At 39.4% G+C, this 26634-nt stretch overlaps 1 protein-coding gene across 15 annotated transcripts in view; it reads right to left on the bottom strand.

Annotated features, from left to right (window-relative positions):
* Positions 1-26634, bottom strand: part of LOC138944987 (collagen alpha chain CG42342) — a 135069-nt gene that overhangs the window by 30999 nt on the left and 77436 nt on the right. For 5 of the 15 annotated variants that reach the window (XM_070316118.1, XM_070316111.1, XM_070316115.1 and 2 more), the window contains exons 2-7: positions 15241-15320; positions 13610-13645; positions 12189-12224; positions 7447-7517; positions 5758-5845; positions 4795-4848 (exon numbers count right to left, since the gene is read on the bottom strand). In XM_070316118.1, the coding sequence (XP_070172219.1) occupies positions 4795-4848; positions 5758-5845; positions 7447-7517; positions 12189-12224; positions 13610-13645; positions 15241-15320 (365 nt within the window). Of the gene's footprint in view, positions 1-4794; positions 4849-5757; positions 5846-7445; positions 7518-12188; positions 12225-13609; positions 13646-15240; positions 15321-26634 lie in introns of all 15 variants that reach the window. The other 10 variants (XM_070316126.1, XM_070316119.1, XM_070316114.1 and 7 more) reach the window with 9 other exon arrangements.

Genomic DNA, 26634 nt, shown 5'->3' with positions numbered 1-26634 from the left:
AGAGAGAGAGAGAGAGAAAGAACGAAAAATAGTTAGATTCAAAAAGTTGGAGAAAGAGGCAAACAAAGTTAGAGTGCTAGAGAGAGAGAGAGAGGTATATGGACTGGTGGACGCGGGAAAAAGGAAAACTCGCGAGAAAACAGTGCATGGAAACGAGAGAGATCTCTCGGTGTACGCGTAAGAGAGTACGGGGGTTGCTTCGCGCGGATTTACGTTCTCTCGATTTAACGAGTAGCGTTAACGACTGGAGAGAATAGATATTTTACCCGCGTCATATTACCACAACTTGGAGCTACTTTGACGAATGAAGAAGAGTTTTCGGTAGCGCGAGAGAATTTTTCATTAGCTACCTCGTAAGGAGACGCCCAGAGATGCTCGAGGTAACGGAATCCCGTAGAGAAATACTTTCGTGATAGAGCTTTTACGATATAAAGCATGTTCAAATTTAATTTCAAAATATTTTATCTTTCTTTAGCATTTCTTGGCGTTTATCTCCGGAATAAAATAATTTTTAACGGCACATCAAATCGTGCGAGAAAAGTAAGAAGTTTTTAAAAATTATCTCTAATCAATTTTTTTTCTAAGTGCGTTTAAGAGAGAATCTTTTTGAATGTTTAATTATTTTTTGCCTCATTTCTATTAAAAATGGTTTAACGACGGAGTCCTTGTCAAAGAAAATTCGACGAAAATTGATACGTGCAAAAATTTTTCAAACAGTTTTCCAAAGTAAATTTCTCGACAATAAAATCTCTCTCACAAATATTTGTACAATATATTTCTATTAGATATTGAAATTTCGCTAAAAAGTACACGCGTCACTAAAATTAATATTTTCAATAACCGTACTTGAATATGACGGAACGAGAAATATCGCTGTCAGTAGGCGTTATGGAATGTTATATGCGTGCTCCAGTCAAATATTAATTAGACCCTTCATCAAATCTATTCGGGGAGATGAATGCGCGCTCATCGAATGTCCGCCATTGAAATAACATTTTCCGGCGGCGATGAGATAGCCCGCATATACATAGCGCGAGCAATTAATTTCTGTCACGACCGCGGGACATCGGCGCGGTGAGCAACCCCGTACGTATACCGTAAACGCGCGCGGAAGACACGTGTTTATGTGCGCTCGCGAGAGACGCAACCCGAAAGACGATAATATAACTCGTCGTTCGCGATTCGTACACTCGAATATTCGTGCGTTACACGCACATGTGCTGCATGTGAAATCGCGACGCATTCCGAATTCCGGCTGGGTGGCCGGCCGGGCTAAATAACGATGGATCGTCGTTCGTTGCGTACGGCGAGTCGCACATACACGCACGCAAACACACACATGCATGTGCCAGACGTATACATGTATACACATATTCCGAGGGCGCAGGTGCCTCTCGGATAAAAACTCAACCGGAATAGACCGTCGAGACGCGTTTCCGGAGATGTACGCGATCGTCGCGGGCACATTTTGCGTGAGGAAGGGGCAGCATATTTCACTATTAAAAGAGAAAGAGAGAGAGAGAGAGAGAGAGAGAGAGAGAGAGAAGATAACTTCGACGCGGCCTATACCTTTTAATTTCTCTCTCGCATACGCCGAAACCAATCGGGGCTTGATTGCACTGAGAGTAATTAAACAAATTTGAATATTCATACAAGAGAAAACACAAATATAAGAACCTTAATCATAGTTCAAAATGATTAAATCGTTCACTGTAATATATTATTGAAGAATTTAAAGGAATTTTTGTACATGAAATTTTAAACGATATGTTAATATATATATATATGTTTTTTTTTTTTTTTTTTTTTTTTTTTTGAAGAAGAAGAAAAAAATTTATTTTTTTGTAAATAATAAATTATTTTTGCTCGATGTTCTAATATAATAATAGCTAATAAGCAATTCCCGATTGATATATTGATAATTAAATCGGCGAGAAATATGTCGCTTAATTTTAGGTCTGCAAAATTCTATGCAAAAAAACGGAGAGAACATAAAAATGACAAATTTGTCACACTTATCTTACGAATATTAGGATTCTCTCAAAGAGCATAATTAAGTAAATGCGGTTAGCGTCTCATTATCGACTCCTCCATCGTAACTCTAGCTGCAATGTAAATAGAGAAAGGAAATTTAGCTCATTACGGCCAATCGTCCGGTATTCTGGGGCAACGCTATCGTAATTCATGACCGCTCATTACTTTCGTCACCCTTATGCATTATCGCTGCCATTGTGGTAGGTAGATAGATAGACACCCGCGTATTTTCATGTAAACATATTACGTTAATATCCACAAAAGCCACTATCGATGCTTATAATCTTTCTCGCATACAACAAATACGATACATCATTATATTACAAAAAAGAGAATGATCTGTTTTTAGTTATAAATTTTTTGAAATAAATTTTTGTTCTCTCAAAAATACTAATCTATTTTGGTATAATCGACGCCCAATATTCTTTCGTAATAACACGCAATATTTTTTCCATCCGCGTCCTCGACATAATCTGACGCGAGAAACCATCAAGCGAATTATCTCGCGATTATACATCAAACGTCGGGATGTTTTTGCTTGACCAGCGCCCATCGGAGGGTCTCAGCAGTTACTCATTCATTTCCGACAGCTACATCAATACACCATTATCGTACGATCATGCGACTGCGATGCGATCACAGGCGAGTCTACGACACACGTCTACAACGTACATAAATCGTCCGCGCACACATCCACGTGCAGGGGCTATTTATTTTACACACATCGCACTATAATGCCACAAAGATAGGATAGACTGCGGATGCTTCAAAGTATGTATCGTGCAACGCACGCGCGTAACGCACACGCACCGGTGCGCGGAGGCGCGTGCGATCCTCGCATGCGGGACGGGGTCGTGCATTTTTTATTCGCGCCTTACGCGTGCATCCCATTGGCCGTGTGCGAGCGTTGCGAATTTTTCATTATTATTTCCTTCGCGTTTCCGCCGAGATTTTTCGCGGCTACGCGATTACGTAATCCGCCCTTCCCGCGCAAAATTCCGCTCTCGCACTCACGCTCGCGGATTTCGTATTCCTCGGTGACGTACATTTTTTTAAATATTGACGCTCCGCGTGTACGCTGCGTTGAATGCAAAATTCAAACGCCTCGAAGATTTATTCGTAAAAGTATCTTCAAAGTTTCGGACATTTTACCGTAATAAAGGCATCGAGACTAAATTTTGTCATTGTCATTATAGTTTCCATTATTTTATTCTATGAATCCGAAAATAGATGATTCTATCATGGCGAAAATTTATCAAATATTATTATTAAATATCGGGGAAAATTTTAAATATGCGGCAACAAAAATGTAAAATGTATAAAATTAAAAAATGTCTTTTTATAGCAAAGTTTCTAAAAATTTCTATACCGCGAAAGTGTAATTCTAAAAATTTTCAGCATTCAATATTTAATAAAATTATGTCTCTCGAGTGACGGGACGATACTCTGTGAAATTCAAACGACGTTCATAAAAGCTGTCGCATCTAGCGAAAGCGCGAGAGGGAATCGGTTCCATCTTACTCTGAAAAACGATATAGGATATCGTGCTGCTGGCACTCCAACTACCGTTGCGTCTTCGATCCTTCGAGAAATATGAATTTCGACATCGACAAGCGGCAACAGCGACAGCAGCCGAGCCAAAAGAGGCTGTGTTTGCCTTCCGCGAGAATTGCACTCGCCCGAGAAGTAGATACTACGAGCCCGGCGACACGCGATTCTTCTTTCCCGCGGCTTCTCGGACAGTCTTCTTTCACAATGCCTAAGATGGTATACGAGATGCGCGATAACTTATACACGACCCCAAAAAAAGAGAGAAAGACGGAGAGAAAAAAAAGAGAGAGAAAGAAAGTGACAGGAAGACGGCAAAAGAACGGAGGTATCGAACCGTAAAGTAAAAGAGAGTGCGTTGTAAGGGCCTGGAGAATCTCGCGGATGTCGATATCGCGCGAGCACGACGGATCCGACACGATCGTTGTGTGTTTTTCGTGTTTTTCACGTTACAACGGCTCGAACAGCTTCCTTCCGCCGTGCTTGCGCCTCATTCGTTTCTTTCAACGGACGAAGGGTGCTCGGTTCGAGGCTCGGCGATGTTGACAGACTCTCGCACAAAGTACGTACGGCGATAAAATTCCGTGGTTAGAGCACGGATGGGCGTGCTCTCGGCTCGATTACCCGATCGATAAATAAACGTTCCCGGCCCCCTGCGCGGTTGTCGCGGTGGCGGCCGAGAACTAAGTTCGCAATCTCGGAGAAAGGAGGAATTAAATCACCCCAGGGATTCTGCCGAGGTGTAGAAACTTTTGCGACTTCTTTGCGAGCGCGACAGCTCGTTTCAATGGTGTATTTTCTACTTTCACGCGTAGATTTAGGACAATGCGTACGACAGTCTCTCTTCAAAAATGTCGATAAATAAAATGTAAGTTGCAAAAGTTCGGATTAATTTTCGATATGTTTTTCTGACAATTTAAATATGTCAATGTTAATGCGAGAAATCGAATTTCGTGAAAAAATAATAAGCTTTCATTAAACTCCTCGACTCACACATATATAAATTATTGAATAATAATATATTGATATGTATCTTTAAATAAATACTTTAAATAGTAGATTGATACATATTTTTAAAAGAAAGATTAGATTTATATTCTTAAAAGTTTATCGCCGAACTATCGCAAAATTCGAACCGAGCACCAATCTTCGAGAGATCGACGATAAAGGGCAAAGGAATAGGGAGCTCCAGAAGAGCAGGCGCACACTTACTTTCAGTGATATGATGGTCTGCGCTGAGATATTAAGCCCTTTCTCCTCAAGTTCCTAAAAGTAGGTCAACACTACGGGTAAAAAACCAAATCGCTACAAGACAAAAACAGGGAAGTGTAAGGGGGGAGATGTGTGTGATCTTATTCGGGAAGCGTGTCAAGGGCCTATGAGAACTTTTTTTTTTTTTAAATTAAGGGGCGAGAGTAGAGGGGAGGGGACGGGTTCTCGTATTTCATTGCTCTTCCGAATCCAAGGCATGCCCAGAGATATACCTAAATACTGTAACTTAAAGTAAACACCATTACCAACCAAAAACCAAAAGTGAGAAAGCGCGTCGCCGATGCGCCATCGATCATTCACAGTGATTTCTTTATTATTCGATATCAATGTGTATAATGCAAATGTTTGCCGATACAGTCTCGATTATACGTACGCTTGTTTTTATTATACTTACCCTATATCACGTTTCAAGGCAATTCGAGACTGTATTGAATCAGAGAATCGAGAAATCAACGATCGCTGTGAAGGTGAGAGGTGAGCCTGACTCGACGATCGAGCATCGACGGCGCGCTTTATTTTGTATAAACCAACGAGAGAACGCTACACCGAAAGCACCGTACGAGGCAACGACTAGCTAGAGAACGATTGGGACGACATCCGCGATCTGTCGCGCATCCGGGATGTATGCGACGACGCGCGGATTCCTGTACGCGGAGCACAAAACTGACAGAGATGATATAACAAAGGGATAGAGGGGGTGGATAGCGGGAGAGGGATGAAAAGAAAAGAAGAAGCAACGACGACAATACGATGACGATGATGATGAGATGAGATGAGATGAGATGAGACGGGGAAAGAAACAGCGGGGTCGATCGGGAGGGAGGAAAGCGGAAAACGTCCGTCCGGATCGCGACACCGAGAAGCGTGTCGCGCCTTCCGAGGAGGAGGAGGAGGCCGGTTTACCTTGAGGGCGACGATTTCCGCGTAGCCGAGCGTCCCGCCGCGGAGCGTCGTCACCGACCTCTTTAACCCCAATCCCTGTGCATTGACCCGTAGGAGAAAAAGGCAAAGTTTATTTATTTATTCTCTCGATGTGTCGTTGGCTGCGTTATTGGCCGATGCGGTCGATGCGTCGACGGGCAAACGCGGGACAGATTGCGCGAAATTCGTTTTCCAACAAGCGCGGAATCTGTGCGCGAGCGAAAGAGAGAGACGACGTCACGGACGAACGCGTGTCTTTTTTTTTTCGCCTCATCGTCGTCCGCGTTTGAACAATCGCTCGTCCGTCTCTCGTTGTTTATTCGAACAGCGGATGAGTGAGTGCCGGAAAGTCGCGTGTGCGATAGCTGATTATGTATTAAAAAAGAATAAAAATCGTTATCGCTCTAATATATTAATAATAAGAAATATCTATTTTCATTGTAACTAATTCAAAATCAATTCGTTTCTCACAAAAATATAGGAGAATATATTAATAGTAATTTTCTTATGATTTTTATATCAGAGAAAATTTCAAATATACCGTCAAATAGATGAATAGATGATCTTCGTCGATCGTTTTTGAATTTCGTCGCACACAGATTCCGCGTATAACGCGCGTATCGGCGCGCGGCAAACGCACCGAACGATATACCGCGTGCGCTTGTTGCGCCGGATCGAGAACCTCTCCGGTGCTTTTCGCTCTGGACACGAGCGAATTAATAATAACGTATGCGTACGCATTGTGCACAGGCGGACGCGTCGTGCACGCGTCGGCGTCTACTCAATAGAATCGCCGACGTCGCTCGACTTCCAGGACGAAGCTGACTAGCCAGGTTCTCGAAGCTACGACGAGGTGACGAGAGCGAGTGCTCCCTCGTCGTCTCGATTGTGGGAAGGAAATCGCGCGCGATCGACGACGCGAACAAGTGCGCTCGAGCGGGACGAAGCTTCTCGTCCTCTCGATCTCGAAAAGAAAGAAGTCGTGTCAAATAAAACTCTAGGTCTCTACAATGATCGGTGAGCGAAAAATGGTTCTTCGTATAGTTTAACAATTTTATAAATTTTGTCTTCGCCCGCGCAAAGCCGAAATTTAATTATCACGAATAAACGTAGAGGCGAATGAATAAAGCCATCTGGAGCTTCGGTTATACGATCGGTTTTCTAAAGATTTGTATAAAGAGTCCTCGTTTAGTTCTCGGATCGCACTGAGAAGAGCGTGCCGTGACATTAATTTCTTCGCTCCCGATATTTGAAATTCTTCGGGCTGAAATCACGAAATCCATGTAATTTATTCGATTAATCGCGCGCGTCGGTCCTTTAACGATGCGATCGAGAAGGCGTTAATAACGTTTCCGTTCGAGTGCACTTTTATCACGTAAAATGGGATTTGCAGCTTTACGCGCGATGAAAATATCGCTCCACTCCTTCTCTCTCGCCGTCCTTCAGAAAATATCCTGTATTCTTCCCGCCTCTGCGCGTCAACCGCGCCGTACACACGCGGCTTTACGAGATTGCTCTCTGAAGAGCTATGAGAGAAGATGCAAGAGGTGCAGGATGAGAAATAAGAGAGAGAGAGAGAGAGAGAGAGAGAGAGAGCGGCTCGCATTTTCGCGCATTAAGAATGCGCGGATATATTGCTTCACTCCTGTCAGATAGCGTAGCTTAGATACCTTCACTGCGGACAAGACGTCGAATCCGGGGCTGCCCAGCTCGCCCTTCTGTCCTTTGTCACCAGGTCGGCCCTGCGAACAAAAGAGACACTGTGTATTACATGGAGTAATAACGCGATAAATAAAATGAACATCCTTTCCTTTATCGTAACTATATCGCGATCAAAGATTTCTCGGCTTTAATATCGGAATTAATTCTAAAAAAAGATACCAGGAGATCTTTTCTCTCTTGAAATAAAAAAAAAAAAAAAAAAGAATGTTTTCTTTCTTCTTGCAATTATTTTATCATCTTAATTCGTTCAATTAAATGTTGTAACGGTATGCTGAGATTTTCTTTTGCTGATTTATCTTTGAATTACAGACACTTTCAGTTTTAATGAAGAATTTCGCTGCTATCGTTCCGTTTCAGAGATAACGTGGAACGTCTGTAACGGAAGATTCTGCAGATTCTATTATTAAAATAAATGAAATTTTCCGAATAATTTCGCTTATTAAAATTAATCAATATCAAAGTTTGATCGCGCGTGTGAGTTTTCACACGCTTTCGTCGCTTATCGCTTTTTAACAATAATTATACGTGATTAAGCCTTAACTTATTCTTTAATTTCGCATGAGATTATTATTATTACTTAAAACTATCATTATCAATGTAAACTCGACAGATAAATATTGCTATGCAATTTATACCAACATATGCAAAAACGATCATTCGTTGTGTATTCGTGAGAAATAAAAAAAAGAGTACAAATAAAATTGTTAGATACGTTAGAAGACGAGATAATTACAAAAACATTGAATTATTTAAATTGTGTTGCGTATTTCTCTTAGAATAACAGAAAATACTGCACTAGAGACTCATAATCAGATTTAATCCACAGTCATTGTATGAAATATGCGAGGGAAGACCCAGCCGTAAAAAGCCGATTCATTTCTATTCTACTCTATAAAGCCGGTTTATTTAGATTTACTTTTCCGCGCTGTATCAATGCACAAGAACTATATTATCATGCATATGGAGTCTCCTCGCAATGCATGTTGATGAAGAGACCGGCGTTAAAACTCCATTTCGCAAAATTGTAGGGCTTTTCGATTACGCGATTCAGCGAGGGTTAAATGTGCGATTTAATATTTCCTTAGGGCTCAGGGCAAGGGATAGCGCGCGCGTACGGTAAATGTAAATTTCAAGGAAGGTAAAACGTGGTGTATTTGCGTGAAATCTCGCCGCCGGAGTAACACAGAGTAAACTCTACGTTCCCGAGGCAAATTGCGGCGCTACTTGCTGTATAACCTGCGCCGCGACTATTTGCACGAAATCCGATATAAACGTCGAGATTCGTTATTCGAATCTCGGGGAAAATACCCGTCCTGCGTGCGGTCCTGTATTGGTCGCCGGCGACTGTGTACACACTCGTTTAAAGAAAACGCCGGCCGGGCAAAGAGAGGAACACGAGAGAAAGAGAGAGAGAGAGAGAGAGGAAGGAGTCGATCGCGCGCGTTTCGGTCTCTTTTCTTTTCCCGGCCATCGACAGAATAAATATCACGCGATATTTGCAATGCACTTATTGCTCCTTCCTTCTCTCTCTTTTTCTGTCTCTCCGGTTCCTCTCTTTTCCACCCGGCGCGCGTTCTCGTTCCTTTCCTCTCCTGGGTACGATCTCTCGCTATCTGTTTACTTTGTCGTTTGTACCTTACCGCCACCGAGACCGGCCACGTCAACGTACCACCTACCACACACAATACATCCTCATGTATATTCTCCCCAGTCTGTCGGATACCTGAACGTACACAGGGTGTCCCGAAACTATCGTCGCACCTTTCATCTGAGCTCTCTCGATCGACTCGAGATCGATTGTTCTTTGATGAAAATTATATTGGACGTTAAATTTCTCGCGCACAACTTTTTATCCCTTAGCGTAAAATATCTCGCTAACTGCGTGTCTCAAATTACAATTATATTCAATTAAAGTCTATTTGCGAGACAAGATGAGAAATAATACTTTGTTATCTAGTTGTTCGCATCTATGTGCGTGAAAAGTATTTATTATCGTGTCGTCAATCTTTTTAATTAATTACATAGTGTCTGTAGTTAAAAGACATCCTATGCATCAACCTACATACGCGACACGATATGGCAAACTAGATGGCTACAAAGGGCCACCAACGCAAGGACTTGTCATGCGAAAAGACTTTGCGTGTCACAGGGATCTTGCATAATTGCGAGTCAGGTATACACGACGATCTCGTCAATGATCTTGCATTATATGTCAGGGTGAATCCTAAGCTGTACAGAATTTGGATTTCAACTGAATTGAATCCAAAGCGTGCGACGGATAGTTCTTTCATATATTTGCGAATACCTACCAAGATTCGTCATCGTCGAGAAGTGTTTGAGAGAGCAATGACGTCTCGCGTTCGGCTTGCATGTTCAATGACTAGACCAATAATAAGAATGATAAGTCAGCGAATAAGGAATGCGAAAGAGTCAATTTTCGCGTCAGTTCCGATATTCGCATCCTGCTCGTCCGCGCATTCGAGGAGACATCCCGCCATTATCTATGTATGACCGTTATACATACATTTATGAATGATAAGCAAAACGAGATGACAATGACGACGACGACGGCGACGACGATGATGAGGAGGGGGCGGTACACATCGCGACTTCGTACGTCGTCTCCTATACGATTTACGACTCACGGCAACCCGTTCGGTATGAGAGGAAGGCGGTACGTAATAGCAGGCCAGTTGATGAATAGTTTCAAACGATGAATCGGACTGGAGTTAAAAGATCGTATCCCGTAGAAAATATAGCGATCGAGCGCAGACGAGAGCAAACTGCTTTCCGGCGAACGGCAGAATTAATAGAGTAAGTGGACGCAAGCGAGCGAGCAAATCTTCAATTTAAAATCCGATTCATCTTCCGATTCTGTCCTGACTATATTCTACTACTAATCGCGAATAAGAGCATGTACGCAGTCGTTTCTTTAATAAATCGCGATCTACAATTATTATCGAATGTTTGCTAATTAAAAAGATACAGATAATTAAATTTGTACATCGAATTTTCTCATAGACTTGACTTTCGTTTTGTTAAAGTTACCGGTTGCTGGTGAAAAAAATTGAGTAATTCAATTTGTCATAATTTATTAATTCCACTATATAACGATTGCAAAACATTAGCGATAATATAATCTTTATAAATACGTTTTGGAACGTAATCTTTTAGCTATATAAATATATTCGCTATGTAAATAGTTTTGAGAGATTAACTTTATATAGTTACAATTTTCCCTCCAATGCTTTCTTAAATTAAAAAAACTTTTCTACAGTCGCAAAAAAGTCGAGACGCTTGTCTGCGAGACCGCAAGTCAATACATATCGCAAGTTTAATATATTCCAGATTTTTGATCCTATACACTGTACATTGCGAATAATTTAATTTTCATTTATTATCGACAAAAAACTAAAATAATAACAATAATAATAATAATTCTCGATTAGCTGTTTTACGGACGCATCCGATATAAATGTTGGCGAAAACATCCGCATCGAATGTTTCATCTGATTTTAAACCTCGATACATTTATATGCATTTTAACTGCGCGCATCAAAAAAACGTGTTCGATAGCGAATCCTACGGTACCCGAGTGTATCGCTCGTATGATCGATCATCCTGCATTTTTATGGCTAATTCATTGAACATATGTCAGAAGCAGCGAGCGAACAAAGGGGACGAGAGAAAAAGTGCTGGAGCGGAACGAGCCTGTAATTAACCAACACGTTAAACGCGTTCCGGTTCTCATACTGAACGTATGTAATCATAGATCGAGTACTGATCGTGTATCTGGAAATACTGGCCAAATATCTTACTCTGACTTCGATCGAAATATTATGATACGAAGTAGAAGTCGGAAAAAGTTTCACTCTTTCCGGAACAGCTGTACCTAACGGAAACTCGATATCAAAATTCTCGCTCTCTTGTTTCATTATCTTTACATCTGTCATTTCGAACGTTTGATTTTGTTACTTTTGTTCTCGATCATAATCTTTTTCAAGGTAAGATTCACACATCATGACGCGCGACTGTATTTTATAGATATACTCGTTTAATCAATCTGAAGCTGCGTAAAAAGATACGTTTTAAATAAATTCCCGATCTGTCATATCTGAGAATAATGTAATAGGCGGATATTTCTGAAATATCTTACGCAACCGCCTTTCATATTTATATAATTAGGGCGAGCAATTTAAAGATAACACAATTTAATTTTGTAGCTGTGCTAAATAAAACATACGAATGATCGGCCGATATCGATAGTTCCAATGAAACAAAAAAATTTTAAAAATATGTATTTATATCTCGCGAGCCGACTATTTTACAATTTTTAGCTTTTGTTTCCATCGCGCAAATTTCATTTCATTAAATATATGTATGAAACCGTATAAAAATTCATGAATCAAGCGGCATCTCGACATTCCTGTGGCTACAATAAGATAAAGAGCCATTATTATTACGACATATTGTGTAAGTATAAATTCTGTGAGATTTTTCATCTCGCACAAAATACATTATGATTAAATTCTAGCGCGTCCATAATCCTTATTCTATTATATAATGCTATATTTAAAATATTAAGCGTCGCGAATAAAGTATCTTCTGTCATGCTTTGACGATACAATTAATATCGCGCGCTGATAACTCCGCGACTTGAAATAAAAATCTATGTTATACGGTGAACTTACCGGATCACCTTTGGGTCCGTCCAAGCCGATGGGTCCCTGAAAGAACACCGCCGGTCAGTGCCAGTCGTCGCTTTCACGCGTCCGTAAACGAAGAAAAGTGAAAAATTGCGTGCGGGCTGAGCACGCCCTTGAAAATTTCATTCCTTGTGTATGTAACATGTAATAAATATGGACGAGCGCGACAAATCAGAATCGTGATGAGTCGTTATGCTTTTTAGGCACGACAAAAGTGCATGATTCTTCCCGATGTATTAATTATAGTAACATACATTTGCGGCGCGACGCGAAAATATCGCGACGAAACGCCGTTAATAGAAACTTTATTCGGTACACGTGAATTTTTAATTTTGCACAGCTTCGATCCTGATGGGGCAACTCAACTCTTTTATATTCGATGCCGGGTCATATCCTCAGATCATATAGGATCTCGTTGTCATCCTTATGCCAATTTATTTCGAATTTCTTTCGAAATCATATTATCGACGTTGTTGATCACGACGTTTGACAATTAAATGTTAGTTTACGCGTTGTTTATCCAATTTAAATATATGAAATTTTTCATTACATGGATTTAAACTTGGGAATAAAATTTTTAATTGCATGAATTTAAATAAAGACAGGCAGCATTTTTTACTATACTATATAATTATACAGACTGTATACGAATTATGAATAGAAAATTGTAAAGAATAAATTTATTTTCCCGTATTATACGTGATATAATTAAAATTGTACCGAAAGATATTAATATCGAGATATTAATATTTGTAAATAGGTCACTAATATACGAGATTCTACTCGGCGATTATAATTGCATCGATACGATAACTCTTTACTTTCAAGTAAATCAGAAATAGGCCACCCAAGATCAATTAAAACGAGGATGTTTGCAACGAAGCGGGAAATGCAATTAATCTATCTCTTCGACATACAGTTGCACCCTCAGTCATCGAAGCGATGCGCGATGAATCGTATATGAAAACGAAAATATCAGAATCCGATTTCACGGATCTTCGATTGCGCGTATGGATCATGCTGATATACGATAAAAAAAAAAAAAAAAAAAAAAAAAAAAAAAAAAAAAAAAAAAAAATAAATCTAAGTGTACAGCTGTATCGAGAGCCGGAAGAGGATATCCAGGTCAAGAGACAGCTCGCGGATAAAGAAGCAGGTCAAACGAGCAAGAATCGCACATCAGCGGTTGCATGATACGTATTAATAGCACTTAATGGCTGTTATGTTCGATACACAGTGTGGCAAGAGTCGTAGTGTTCAACAAGGTGACAGCGAGAAAAAGACAGAGAGGGAGAGAAAGAAAAAGAAAAGCATGAGGACAAGACAAACAGACAGACAGACAGATATACACAGAGAGAAAGAAGCGAGAAGGAGTGTTTGTGGAAAGAAAATAAAAAATAATATACCGGAAAACCGTTCTTGCCCGGCGTCCCGGCCACACCCTGTAAGAAGGGGTATAAAAAATTAAAAACTCGTTTACCACGAGAGGTGGGGACATGGGGTGAAGAAGGGGTATTACTCAAGGGGAGAGGGGGTATTCTCTCGCGCGCATGCAAAAGCGATTATTCCGCGGGCCGGCCGATCGTGCCTGCGATATTATCGTCGTTCCGTCGCGTATATATATATATATATACCGGCGGTCCCAGCGACGACGGACCCGCGCACGCACACACACATACACGCACATAAAAAAAAAAAACACACACACACACATATACAATATCGCCTCGTCGCCGATAATTATTCCGGCCAATTAGATATTCCACGGGCGTATAAGCACGCGCGCACGCACACGAGCGCGCCGATTACATCCCTACCTCCTACCTATTCGTTCTCTTCCGCCGGTGTTCCGCCGATCTGATCTTTGATTACGCGACGATGCTCTCCCTCGATCGCCAATCGCGAGGGAAATCCGATCGCGCGCGATCCTGGAACACCCACGGCGCCAGCGTATCCAGGAAAGAATCCGCTCATCACGGATAAGATACAAATTTTTGATGATTAAATTCGACAACTAGTGTTCTCCTCGGCTCTCATCCATATTTATGTACGTTATATATGTCCCATTTTTCGGAATTTAATTACATAATATTATACGTTTTGTAAAAGTAATAAAAATATAAAATTATTGATCAAGAATATTATCGTTGGTTTTTTTTTAAATGAGATAAAAGTATAATATTTTTTTAAGAGAAAAATATAATCTTGTTACTAATTATAAATTTTTACTTTTCCATCATGTGATGTATAATGTTTAAAGTAAAATTAATATTAACGCTTTTCTACTTGCGCAAAACAATACCGTACTCATTACTTAATATTTTCATCACCGAGTCATCCGACGTAGATATTTCTTTTTTATGAGAGACAATTAATAAGAAAATACCAACTTACGACAAATAAGCTCAATAATTATCAAATTGAATATACGAGTTTCATCTTTGATTTAACGCGATTACCCCATATTGTCCGAAACTTTCGATTAAATTGAAGACAACATATCCGCGGAGAGAAGCAACATCTGACAAACTTTTGCTTTTTTTTTCGAAAGGGAGAGAAATATAAGAGTTTTTCCGAAGAAGAATGAAATTTATGACGTACACATTACGTTTAACGTGTCGCGTATAACATTCGAATCATTCTTTAAATTTTGTACTTTAAAGTTTCGCGCTTCTCGGCGTGAGTCTTCAATATTTTTCGCTGCGTGCGCGCGCGAGTCTCGCGAAAACGCGTATGTTTACGTTAATCATCCACCACGTGTACTCGTCCGTCAGTCTCGGAGTCCGGAGAGCAGGGGGAAGGGTAAAGAGAGAATGTAACGCGTACCGTTAACTATACATATATACCACTTCATGCGTGGAGCTGCTACGCTCCCTAATAAACACACTCGCACACACGCACGCACGCGCGCACACACACAATTACACGTGCGATGTATTATTACTCTCTACTGGGACAGTATATATAGAATAGTATATGTATATATACGACGACATGCCGCGTTATGTACCAAAGTATCGGCACAGGGGATACTCACCGGTGCACCGGGTTCCCCGGGATCACCTTTCTTTCCTTTCTTGCCCCTCTTTCCGGGTGGACCTGGCTCACCGGGTGGACCTGGAAAACACGGTAACAAAACTATAAAGTTACATATATATATATATATATACATGTATCTAAAATATCTTCAAACTCTTTCTCTGTTTTAGCGACGGGAAAACGAGCATAATTTTAGCCGCCGAATAAGAAAAATATAATATATACGAATAGATATTTCACCTCTTTGTTTTATGCACATTATGAAAGGCTAAACTTGTTTAAAAAACTTTAGACAAATTGTTTAGCTCTTTGATCTAAGATATTTATTTTAACCGTTTCCTATATACATGGAAGAATGCAACGCACTTGGGAAAAATTCATTTAAAACTTAAACATAATCATTCGTTATTCGTCATTTGACATATTTCTAATCAGATGTAATTTTTAATATTTGATATAAGAATATATGTATCGTTCCTTTATATAAAATCGTCTAATTGAAACGATCTTTTACGATTTTATTTAAATTTTTTTGGCGAAATAAAAATGTCTATTTGAAGTTTCCGGCTGGAGAGAGTACAAGTAAAAAAAAAAAAAAAAATTATCCTACGGCCCATAGAGAATAAAAGACTTGGAAATGGACACCCTGTATAGTTGAAGCGTTAACGCTAACGAAGCGTTACCATGGTGGAAATGAGTTTTCGGGACTACGCCCGCGAATAAACTTTGGCAACGGTTATACGGGGTGATACTATTCGACATTTATCTACACATTTAAAAACAGTTTCGAAGTTGGACTCTTAAACAAAAATGTCACAACACAGTCATATAGTTATAAAAAGCTCACAACTCTTTTTCTCTCTCTCCCTCTCATTTCTAATCTGCATTTTATCTATCTATCTCGTCTATTTATTTACTTTTGATATATCTACATTCTTGTGGTTTTTAATGCGTTAAAATGACGGTTTGATTTTCAACGTCAAGTGGTTTCGTAATCGGCGTATATAGCTCGATGTTCGAGCGCAAATCTATCATTATCTCAACTTTATTTCCGTGGTTGCGCGATGATGAAAGGGCGTCCGGTAACGATGGACCACCCCGTAGCGCGCGAATGCCGGCGGGTCGAAGTGAATGGGCGAAAGGACCGATAGAGATTTGACGCGAAATGAAATTACGTCGTCGTTCTCGTCCGTCGGTGGTATTTCTCGAAATCGAGGGGAACCAATGTGCATCAGCATGCGAGCGAAAATCCGGTCGGCCAGCTTCTCACGGCATGCACGTAACGGCGACTAATTTCTTTATTTGACATTTGATGTTTTCTCGTTCTATCTGACGTCGCTTCAGTGACAGTGGACGTCACGTGTCGCGTATACATATATATGTGTGCGTATCCTCTTTTCCCATTCATTACTTGGAAAAACGAAAATCTGGGCTCGCCCCGTTTCGACGAGAGTATAACGCGAATGGAAATATAAATACATGTATTGTGCAACATTTTCTGTTCCAATGTTCGCGATCCATTATGCTTGAATAATATCATTTTATAAAAAAAAAGCGCAGCTATATACTGTTTTATACCTAAAAGATGTGAAACATATCTTTGGTTAACGACAAATCAAGCTAAGGTAATTACTGCATAAAGCTAGTATTTTTAAATTAAAATTGCAATTAAAAATTACAATTAATTTGTATACTAAATTATTCTAAATTATGCCAAAAAATTATACGCGCGTTTTAAAATAATACAAACAAAATATTTAAAGACAATTTATTGCTCTTTATTTTTTTTTACACTTTCTAAACGCTATTATTCTCTTATTGAGATTCTACGATTCATTATAAGCATTTCATACTTTTGATTAAAAAAAAAAAAAAAAAAAAAAAAAAAAAAAAAAAAAAAAAAAAAATTGCGTATATTTTCAGTGATCGAGTTGAAAAATGTTACGAGCCATAACAAATGTATGCAGTTGGATATGCATTTCCACGATAATACGAACACTTCGCCTGAGGCAGAATGCTGCTGCGACTCTCTCGCGTTATTTTAATTTCCGGCAGGGACCTACGTGACGTTCACGGTCGGGGATCCCTCTCTCATCCCCCTTCACCCCTCTCTCGAGGAACAATTCGATCGTGATTTATTCCCGGGGCTGCTGGCCGCTCGAACAAGGGCGAGAACGATTCTCCTTTTATTTTCCATTTATCGCCGCCGGCGAGCAGCGCGTAGGGGATGACGTCATATCCTCCGGAGAGGGAAGCCGCAAACTGAAGCTGCCCGCGGGTGCCAAGTGCATCGCGTTGTAGTGGGATGCTAACTTTTGCGGTTTTTTTTTTTTTTTTTTTTTTTTACAATTGAAGGAGCTTGGAGAGAGCAATAACGCGCGAAGCTATGCGAGAGAAAAAATTTGCGCGAAAAAAGCAAGAGTGTTTTTTTATTAGAAACATCGGTAAATTTGTAAACAAATTTAATACTAACAGCTTTTACTTACATAGCTACTTATATTTTATTTTAAAGATTTTATATACAAATTCTTTTAATAATACTGATCTTTAATAAAAATATTAAATTATCATAATTAGTCGAAAAATTCTGATATTCCACTGTAATGAATATTTATATTTCAGGGATGTAAATAGACGTAAAAATTTTAATTTGATTAACAAGCAAAAGTCTTGTTCATTATTCAATTTAAAACGGTATTTCAATAAAATTTTAACGGGAGTTGCAAGGATATTTAAAGCTGAATTTCAAAAGATTGTGAAAACGGGAGAGACTTTGTAATTTTAACTTTATCATAATACAATTTAACAGATGTTAATATCTCGCCCAGAAGTAACGTTTTTCTCGCCATGATATAAATATGAATGAACCACTGAATAAAAATGAATAATCGATTTATATATATTATCAAGTTGAATAATATTACGATTAATACGCTTTTGTTTATCTCTGTTCATTATTAAACTAATGAAGTACGATTAGGGCTGCCGCGCGCACGATTGTGTTTTCGACCGCAAAAATTTATCGGAATCCGAGTCTACCGAGAAGGGGAGACTCGAGCACACTCCACATTTAATAGACACAAAACTGTCAGTACGATCGCCCGTAGCGAACGGCAGCAATTCCGGATAATCCACCCTGACGGTTACACCCCGACCATAATCCACGACGTTTGTAGAAGTAACGACGTACGTGCCGATAGCGAGTATTTCTTGGCGGCAGCTGGCGAACGTGTATGTCTCCGCGTATGTCTCGAGAACGCACCGGTTTTGTATCTCTATCTGCGAATAAAAAGTCAGAAAAGAGGCAGATGCAATAATCCGGCCGCACGTCGAGAAGCACACGGTCCTTTCGAGGATTACGCGGCGAGTGAAACGTGGACGGGCCGGACGGCTACTGGATATCCGGCAGACAGTTCTATCAAAATTATATAAGCGAGAGAAGCCAGTGATGCGCAACACTTTTTAATCCGACACGGATTTGCACGAGGATAAATTCGTAAAAGATATGCTTGTACGCATGTACGAATTCGTCAACGGCCAATGTTCGTTTACATGACATTCTTGATACACGCAACTTTTAAGATTATTCACTTCACTGCGCTGAGACTGATATATATCCTCGATATGAAAGACATATATGTCCTTTATATACGCGATAATGAACGCGAAATAATAAAAACGCGCTATTCTACTTTGAAAAATTAAATCTGTCACCCTCCTCTTTCATTAAACTCGAGCGTTCGCTTTTTGTATCCAAACGCGATATCCAGTTCCCGCGGCGGAACCGTGCGCTATAAGAAATGAGGAGCTGAGTTTGGTAATGCTCCAGTATCGAAGGAAGAAGAACATGAAGAAGCGGAGGCAGGCGCGAACAGGACGAAAAAATCGACAGTGAAGCGATCGATCGATGTCGATCGGTATCGAGATAAAAAAGAGAGGGCTCTCCCCCGCGTCCCGCTATTCTGTCGGCGCGGCGAGTTTTCATCTCTCCGCGGTTCTCATCAAACCACGCTCAATGACGGATACCGTCGTCTCGCTTGCCCGAGTACTTGTACTTGTCGCGAATACCGGGGTATAACGAGGAAAGTTTGCGCCCCGACGGACATTGCCGATCGCTTACGGCTGGTAACAAAAAACCGAAACGAGCTTCGCGTCGTGGCCGTCATGCCGAGCAGATTACAGTATGTTGGATAAATTCATAACGTAAAAAAAAAAAAAAAAGAAATTTAAAAAAAAGCCTCGGGATGACTGTAAAAACACACAAAAATTATCTAAAATATTCATTGTTCGAATTAAAGTTAAATTATAGATTTCTTACAAAGTGAGATTTAGACGTGCAATTTTCGTAAAATTTTATTCTAAATTTATTTGTTATTGCAATTTATGTCATGTGTTTAATTATGGAAATATTTAATGTTAAAAATTGAAATAATTTTTCGTAATAAATAATTTATCATTATGTCTAATCGTAACAAAAAAAAGAATATTCCATAAATCTTTTTTATGATATCAGACATTCAGACCTAAAATTGATTTGAATAAAGAAATTAGATGTAATTGTCAGTTTGAAAATTGCTTCTTCTTAGTACCTTTTTTTTTTTTTTTTTTTTTGTTAACAATTCAATAGATTGTTTACCGTGTCATATAATATCCACAGCATTTTTTACATTTTTAAAAATGTAAAGTTCAGTTGCGCAACACATATTTACGAAATATTTCCTGCTCCGATCGAGCTATAGAATACCATTCGCGTTTATATATTTCGTCTTTTTTCGAAGTGCGTATACGTGCGATTCCAACGACATGGCAGCTCGATTGCTCGGTAATTCGGTGTATGTCTTCATCTTTTTGCTGGATGATTCGCACGAATGTACCCAAACGAGATCGCGATGCGAAGCAGAAATGACAAAGAGAAGAGAAGCGAGAAGAGTGGGGAATAACCGCATAGTCTAGACGCGACCGAAATACTTCGGAACGAGCGACACGCGAAACTGGAAAACTTTCATCTCTCACGTTCCCGCGGGAATCATTGTCCGTAATGTAGAAACACACCTCTCTCTCTCTCTTCCTCGCACTTTCCGACATTGTCAACCCTCGTTCAAGTCCCTCGCGCGAATAAGAACGAGATTAACGCGACGCTTTGGCAGGGTTTCAAAAAGGGAGGAGCGAAGGGTCCGCGTATACACGCGCGGCGTGTTAACGACACGCTCGTTCCGCAAAATAGAGTCACGCGGCTGGAAAATGATCGCAGCGATCGTAAAGGTCGGTACGCGTTTCTTGACGACCGGCGCGTTTTTCGCAGGATTTTCTTCCTTTTTTTTTTCTACAGACGCTCGTAAGGAACGCGCGCGGCGGCCTTTTCACCGCGAGCGTTCGACGAGAAAAGAAATCGACTGAATTTCCTTACGGTCCATGGAGCATTGCGAGAACCCACCGTGCACCCGGCGGTGCAGAGGATCAGCTGACGCTGATTAGCCCCATTTTTTTCTTCTTCGTTCGCGTAATAACTGCCGCTATAATTCAAAAAGTAACGACAGCTCGCTAGAATTGATTAATCGTGCCATTCGTAGCGTTTCCAATCTTTGACTATGCTCTTTCGTTCATTTATAACATGCATGCAAATGTGCAGTAAAGTCAATCAATATCGCCGTCGTAATTTATGAAGATGTTCTGAATTTAAAATCGGTTTAGCACTAGAGAACTTAAATGGAAAAATGATGTAAATCAAGTCGTAACAGTATCTAAAGATTACTATCGAAAAGTTCGACGCAAATTTATGAAATTTTTTTATTTTGGAAAAAAGAAATATAAGTTTTATACATCACAATATTCTTTATAATAAAAAATAGGTTATATATAAATACATGTACGAATATAATAAAACTACTGGCTTATGACAGTCTGTTTTCAGATCATTTATATTCGTTGCGTAGCGATTGATCGATTGATAGGAGCACCAGACACGCTTGGATAACGCGTACAAAAAAAGTCAAACGGATTTATCGCCTCCAATTTCGACCGTAAAAGCCGATACATTTCTATGTACACATGATAGCTATCGTGACGCAATTGAGATTTTCGCGCGTGTAACTGAAAGAGCGCGCTACATCTTCATATCATTCAGCAAATGTAATGTTTAGCAAAATAAACAAAAATATTTCACGAAATCTCGCGACATATTCCAAATGGCTTCTCGCTTTTCTACCACGTTGTAAAAAGAGCTCGTTTGATATTTTCCTAGTGAACCTTCCCAAACTTTTCGCCGGCGCGATGCATCTCTGTCAGACGATGGTCGTTACACGCGCGTACCGACCGCGCGCGACTTTCACGAAGCTCGTCTTTCGAAATACTGACAGATAGACCGAGCACATTTCCGCCGGAATTAATTGCCTTTGTCGGACGCGGGTTGTTAAAAAGCAATTACTCGCCGCGATCGTATTTGCGAAACGCGCCCGCCGCCGCAGATCGGGGACTCCCGCGGGTGTATTTAACGGAATCCAGCGACCGGAGAACCGTCGATAGCCAAAGAAAATAATTACCCTTCCCGTCCCGTTCGCCGTTTCTTGCGGAACGCGCTCCATCAAAATCAACTCGGCTTCATCTTTTGTTCGCTTTCCACGCGATCAACTATTATATGTATACTCGTCAAAGTAAGTAAGCGAGAATTATCGATTTATCAAACCAACTTGTTTTTCCACATGTTTTTCCTGCATAATATTTAAAATGCAAGTAAGATAATATTATACTTTTGAAATTTTATAAGTCGATCGGGAGTGCGAAATAATAAAATCAGCGCTATAGAACAAATCGGATTCAGCTTAAACCGGAATTTATAAAAATGTTTTTTTCCCCGCACGAGAGATTCGGTCGACTTTTCGCCTAACTTTTACGTTCAAAATATACCATATGATACGTTCAAAAGGGCTGTTTGAACAATTTTTTTTGAAAATAAATATGAAAATTTATGATTTTAAATAAAAAATTTTTTTTTTCTCAGGTATTATTGATGCAATAGATAAAAGTTTCATTGAATATAGTATGTCTATAATATATAAAAGGTTCCTCGCGTGTATGTGTGTGTGTGATTATTCTCAATTCGATTTTCAATTATAGGTACATATAAGAGTGCATCACAGGTGCTGTAAATAAAATTAAAACAATGTCAAATACACTCCATCGCTCAATCTTACCTCGGACCAATTTTAAATCAACCTAGATCAATCATTATGCCCAAATATATGACAGAGATATCGGGAGGAGATAGAAGCTCTGTTACACCATGTGTTTCAGTCTCTCCTTCGATGCACTTCCACGATTATATCAAGCTATAGTCGACAAGCTTTAATGCGACCGAGCGAGAGTTAGTTTCCACTATCTGCTTTCGAACAGGAAATATCGCCTTCGTAATCGAGTAGTTCCGTGCTTTCGCAACGAACAAGGAGGGGAAAAGGGGTTTATCTCCCGACAATAGAGAGAGAGAGAGAGAGAGAGAGAGAGAGAGAGAGAGTTGGGCGTCGATGTCGAGTTGCAAGATTCGACATCGTCGTATCGCATCAGTACAGCATCGAAATATGGCAGATTTATAAGCAATATTTTCGTTACGTTCCTCTTCTTTTCTGCGCGATAGGAGCGCAGCCGTATAGCCATGCGAAAAAAAAAATGGATCGCGAAAAATCCATTCTCTCTCTCTCTCTCTCTCTTGCTCATTGAAAAACAACTCTCCGAACATGCATTTATAAAGCGCGGCGCGTGGGCTGCGTATAATTCACGAGCGTCTGCGAGCAATCGCTAGTTGAACGAGGAAAAGGTTGCTACAATGGGGTAGGAAGCACGCTAAAAGAGCGCAGTTGTTACCGCCGTTGTTATATAGTCATCGAAGCACCCGTCAATAAACGCGCTCTTTTGTAAGTTTACCGCCGTAAATATAAAAAAGAAGAAAATTTACGTGAAATGACATCATTTTCAGGGAAAACGCGTTTGCTTTATAGTGTTTGAATTAATCTGCAAGGCGGAGTTGACGCGCAGTTTTTATTGCAGCTACGATATCGTGTATATATATATATGCATTGCTTTCCATTTAAAAAAGAAAGCAATTTTAAAGTTCTTCGCGAAATATTTTCCGTTAACGAATAATCAATATGTATGGAGATGTCATCTCATTAGCTGTATCTAATAATCAAGAGTTTATCGCTTTAAATAATTTCATGATAATTACTAGGTTTATACATACGTATCTCGTTGAAAGATATACACCGGCATTATTTATTTTATCTCTAGCCACGTGCGAAGATTATTTTAATCGTTTTTATATTTAGAGCCTCAAGAGACGCCAATCAAGGCACACGTAACCGGACTCTCTAAGCTTCCGAGAGATAGTTGAGAGACTCTGTTGTTGGCATGGAAGAGAGCAGGCACGACAGAGCGGAAAGGCAGGCAGGCAGACAGGCAGGCAGGCAGGCAGGTCGGTCGACAGGCGGGTAAAGAGAGGGAGGGAGAGAGAGAGAGAGAGAGAAAGAGCATAGGGACCTCACATGTCGCGGCCGCAGGGCAGTACGGTTATACCCGGTCGCCGAGCTCCGATTCCCGCCCCGGTAGTTTCCCATGATTGAGATACATAATCGGTATACTCCCCGATACATCCTACCCTCAATTCTGTGCTTGCGCAGAACCGATCTACCGTCTCTGGCGAATAATTTCTACGTCCCACCAATTTCCCAGTATGTCGTCTTCGATCGCATTCCGCATTGGAAATTCGAGATAGATAGCTAGACAGGAGACATTTCATTCCATGCTTTAGAATTTTGTCTTTAAGAGTTCGATGAAGCAACTTATTGACAATGAAATTAACTTTGATGTTCGAAAAAAGGATGAATCGAGTTTCGGTAACATTTTGATGTTGTACGACGTAAGATACTTTATTCGTGACTTTCAAATTCAAAATAGACGCGATCAACCTCGAAAATTTGCTTCGATAAAATAAAGTCTTAAAGATTTACCATCGTATCCATCGTATGTTATATTGAGATTCCGTTTCTTCAGCAAAGAGCCTGAGTTTACATGCGATCGGGTATACGTTTTCATAATTTGCTAATCTATAGTAACAAATTTAAAAGAACGATTACAGAATATATCAGGGTTGGGAAAGTTACTTTATAAAAGTAACTCGTTACCGTTACCGTTATTTTTTCTAAAAAGTAACTCGTTACCGTTACTCGTTACTAATTTTAAAAAGTAACTCGTTACCGTTACAGTTACTAAAAAGTAACGAGTCGTTACAATTTCCGTTACTTTTTTACAATACAAACTAATAAATTATTTTGCATAAGAAAAACTTTTAAAAAATTGTAAGCAAGATTTCATTCAAGGTTTATTACAAAATAAATGATTAAATTTTATCGAAATTCTTTATTAATTTTTAATAAAATTTGTTGCTCCATAGTATCATCATTTAAATGCCCTCTTTGTGGTGTTAATACAGAGCCACCGATGCTAAACATTCTTTCTACAGATGCACTGCTTGATAGAGCTGTATTATATTTAATAAAAAGTTTCTTAAGTTTTGGATAGTCGTTTAACATTGCTATATTACAATTATTTGATTTTAAAAACCGTTGCAATTCTTCTTGTTCAGATTCATTTTGCACCGTTTTTTGCTCAAAAATGAGAAAATCATCGTGATCGTTAGATTTTCCAGCTTTTGAAGAATTTTCAGTTGATCGGATTCCCAATAAATCCTCCAAGTAATTTTCAGCACGTTTTCTTTTTTCTCCGGTTAACCAGTTTAACTTAAATTTTGGATGTAAAAATGCTGCTATTATTAATTCTTTTGTTTCAAATATCGTAAGAAATCTAAAATCAAATATAGTAAATTAAGCGACATTGTTTGTTTTATTGAAATTAATACTTTTGAATCAATAGTTTAAAATAAAATAATATTTTTCAATTAAATCCTTATTTAAAATTAAATAACATATGTATTAATCAAATTAATAAGTTACCTTTTATTTAAACCTTGCTGAATAGCTTCAACTAATGAATGGCAATCTATAAGGTCAGATTTATTGAGATTTTCTAATTTTTCGTTGCAAGGTACTTAGAACTGGTAGTAAATGAGAGCTCTGCTTTTCCGAAAAGATAAAGCTCTCATTGGATATCGCGCGTCGCGTCATCGCACTGGTCTGCAAGAGCCATAAGTTGATCAATCACATTCAAGCATTTTTACAACATAATAAGAATGCTAATTGGTCGATTTGCTTACGGCTTTACGGTTAAGATAAAAATTTTATTACGCACAATAGCAAGAATAATATGTTAAATAAATCAAAAAATTTGAAAAAAGTAACGATAAAAGTAACTGTTAAATTCGTTACTCGTTACCGAAAAATGTAACAAAGTTACTTTTTCCGTTACAAATAAAATTTGTAACGCCATTACCGTTACAGTTACCGAAAAAAAGTAACTGTAACGGCGTTACAAGTAACGCGTTACTTCCCAACCCTGGAATATATATAGTAATATAATTAAAAAGAAAAAAAAAATCTAATATAAATTTTCTAATATTTTTCTTCAGTGGAATGATTTTCCTAATCATTTTTAGAAAAACTATTCTCTTTTCTTCCTCATATCTATCTGCGATAATCTGATTGGTCAGAATTAAAAAGTCGGAAAAAATATAGTAATCAAGCAATCGCATCTCCGTTTATCCTGATATAAACGTCGGGCTCTAGCACGTTAACTGCGTCGTAATCAACGCGGCGTATTTCTTTACTCGTTCGTAGGATAGGATTTTACCGGAGAGAGTAATCTGACGGAGGTTCTCGGGCCCTGGCGGTCCCTGCGGGCGCAGCGGTAGTCCCGCGGTCCTCCCTCTAAATCATACTCGTCGTCCGCTGACGATGAATACCACCACAGCGCAACACAGCGGAGATTCTCGGGCACGAGAAAACCAGGGTATATTCCCCCGCTGCTCCGCGGGACTCGTCGCGATCCTGTCGGCAATTTCGCTACTGAACGTTACGAGCACTCGCTTTATCACACTTGCGGCTCACGCGGATCTCGATTAACTTTGCAGAAGACTAATCAAAGGAGGTGCATTCAAGAGTACATAAACGTAGTTCGTACCTAAGTACCTAAACGCCTAAACGTCTACGTCTGCGCAATGTCTATATATTTTAATAGACGAAAAGAAAATAAGAGAGGAATATAGGAAGATTAAGAAAGTCTCTCTTATATTTCAAAAGATTCTCAAAGATGGGTTTTATAACATTTTCTGTGCAAAAAAAATAATTTATTATTTCTATCTTATTACTATATAGAAAGAATGTATATGAAAAATGTATATATTCTCGAAAATTCTCATAATTCTGCATGATATATATGTATTTGATCCATT

This window comes from Polyergus mexicanus, unplaced genomic scaffold, assembly GCF_030449975.1.
Source record: "Polyergus mexicanus isolate NDT 795.1 unplaced genomic scaffold, iyPolMexi1.0 SCAF_3, whole genome shotgun sequence".
In the NCBI taxonomy this organism is placed as follows: domain Eukaryota; kingdom Metazoa; phylum Arthropoda; class Insecta; order Hymenoptera; family Formicidae; genus Polyergus; species Polyergus mexicanus.
This window is presented reverse-complemented; position numbering and strand designations above follow the sequence as displayed.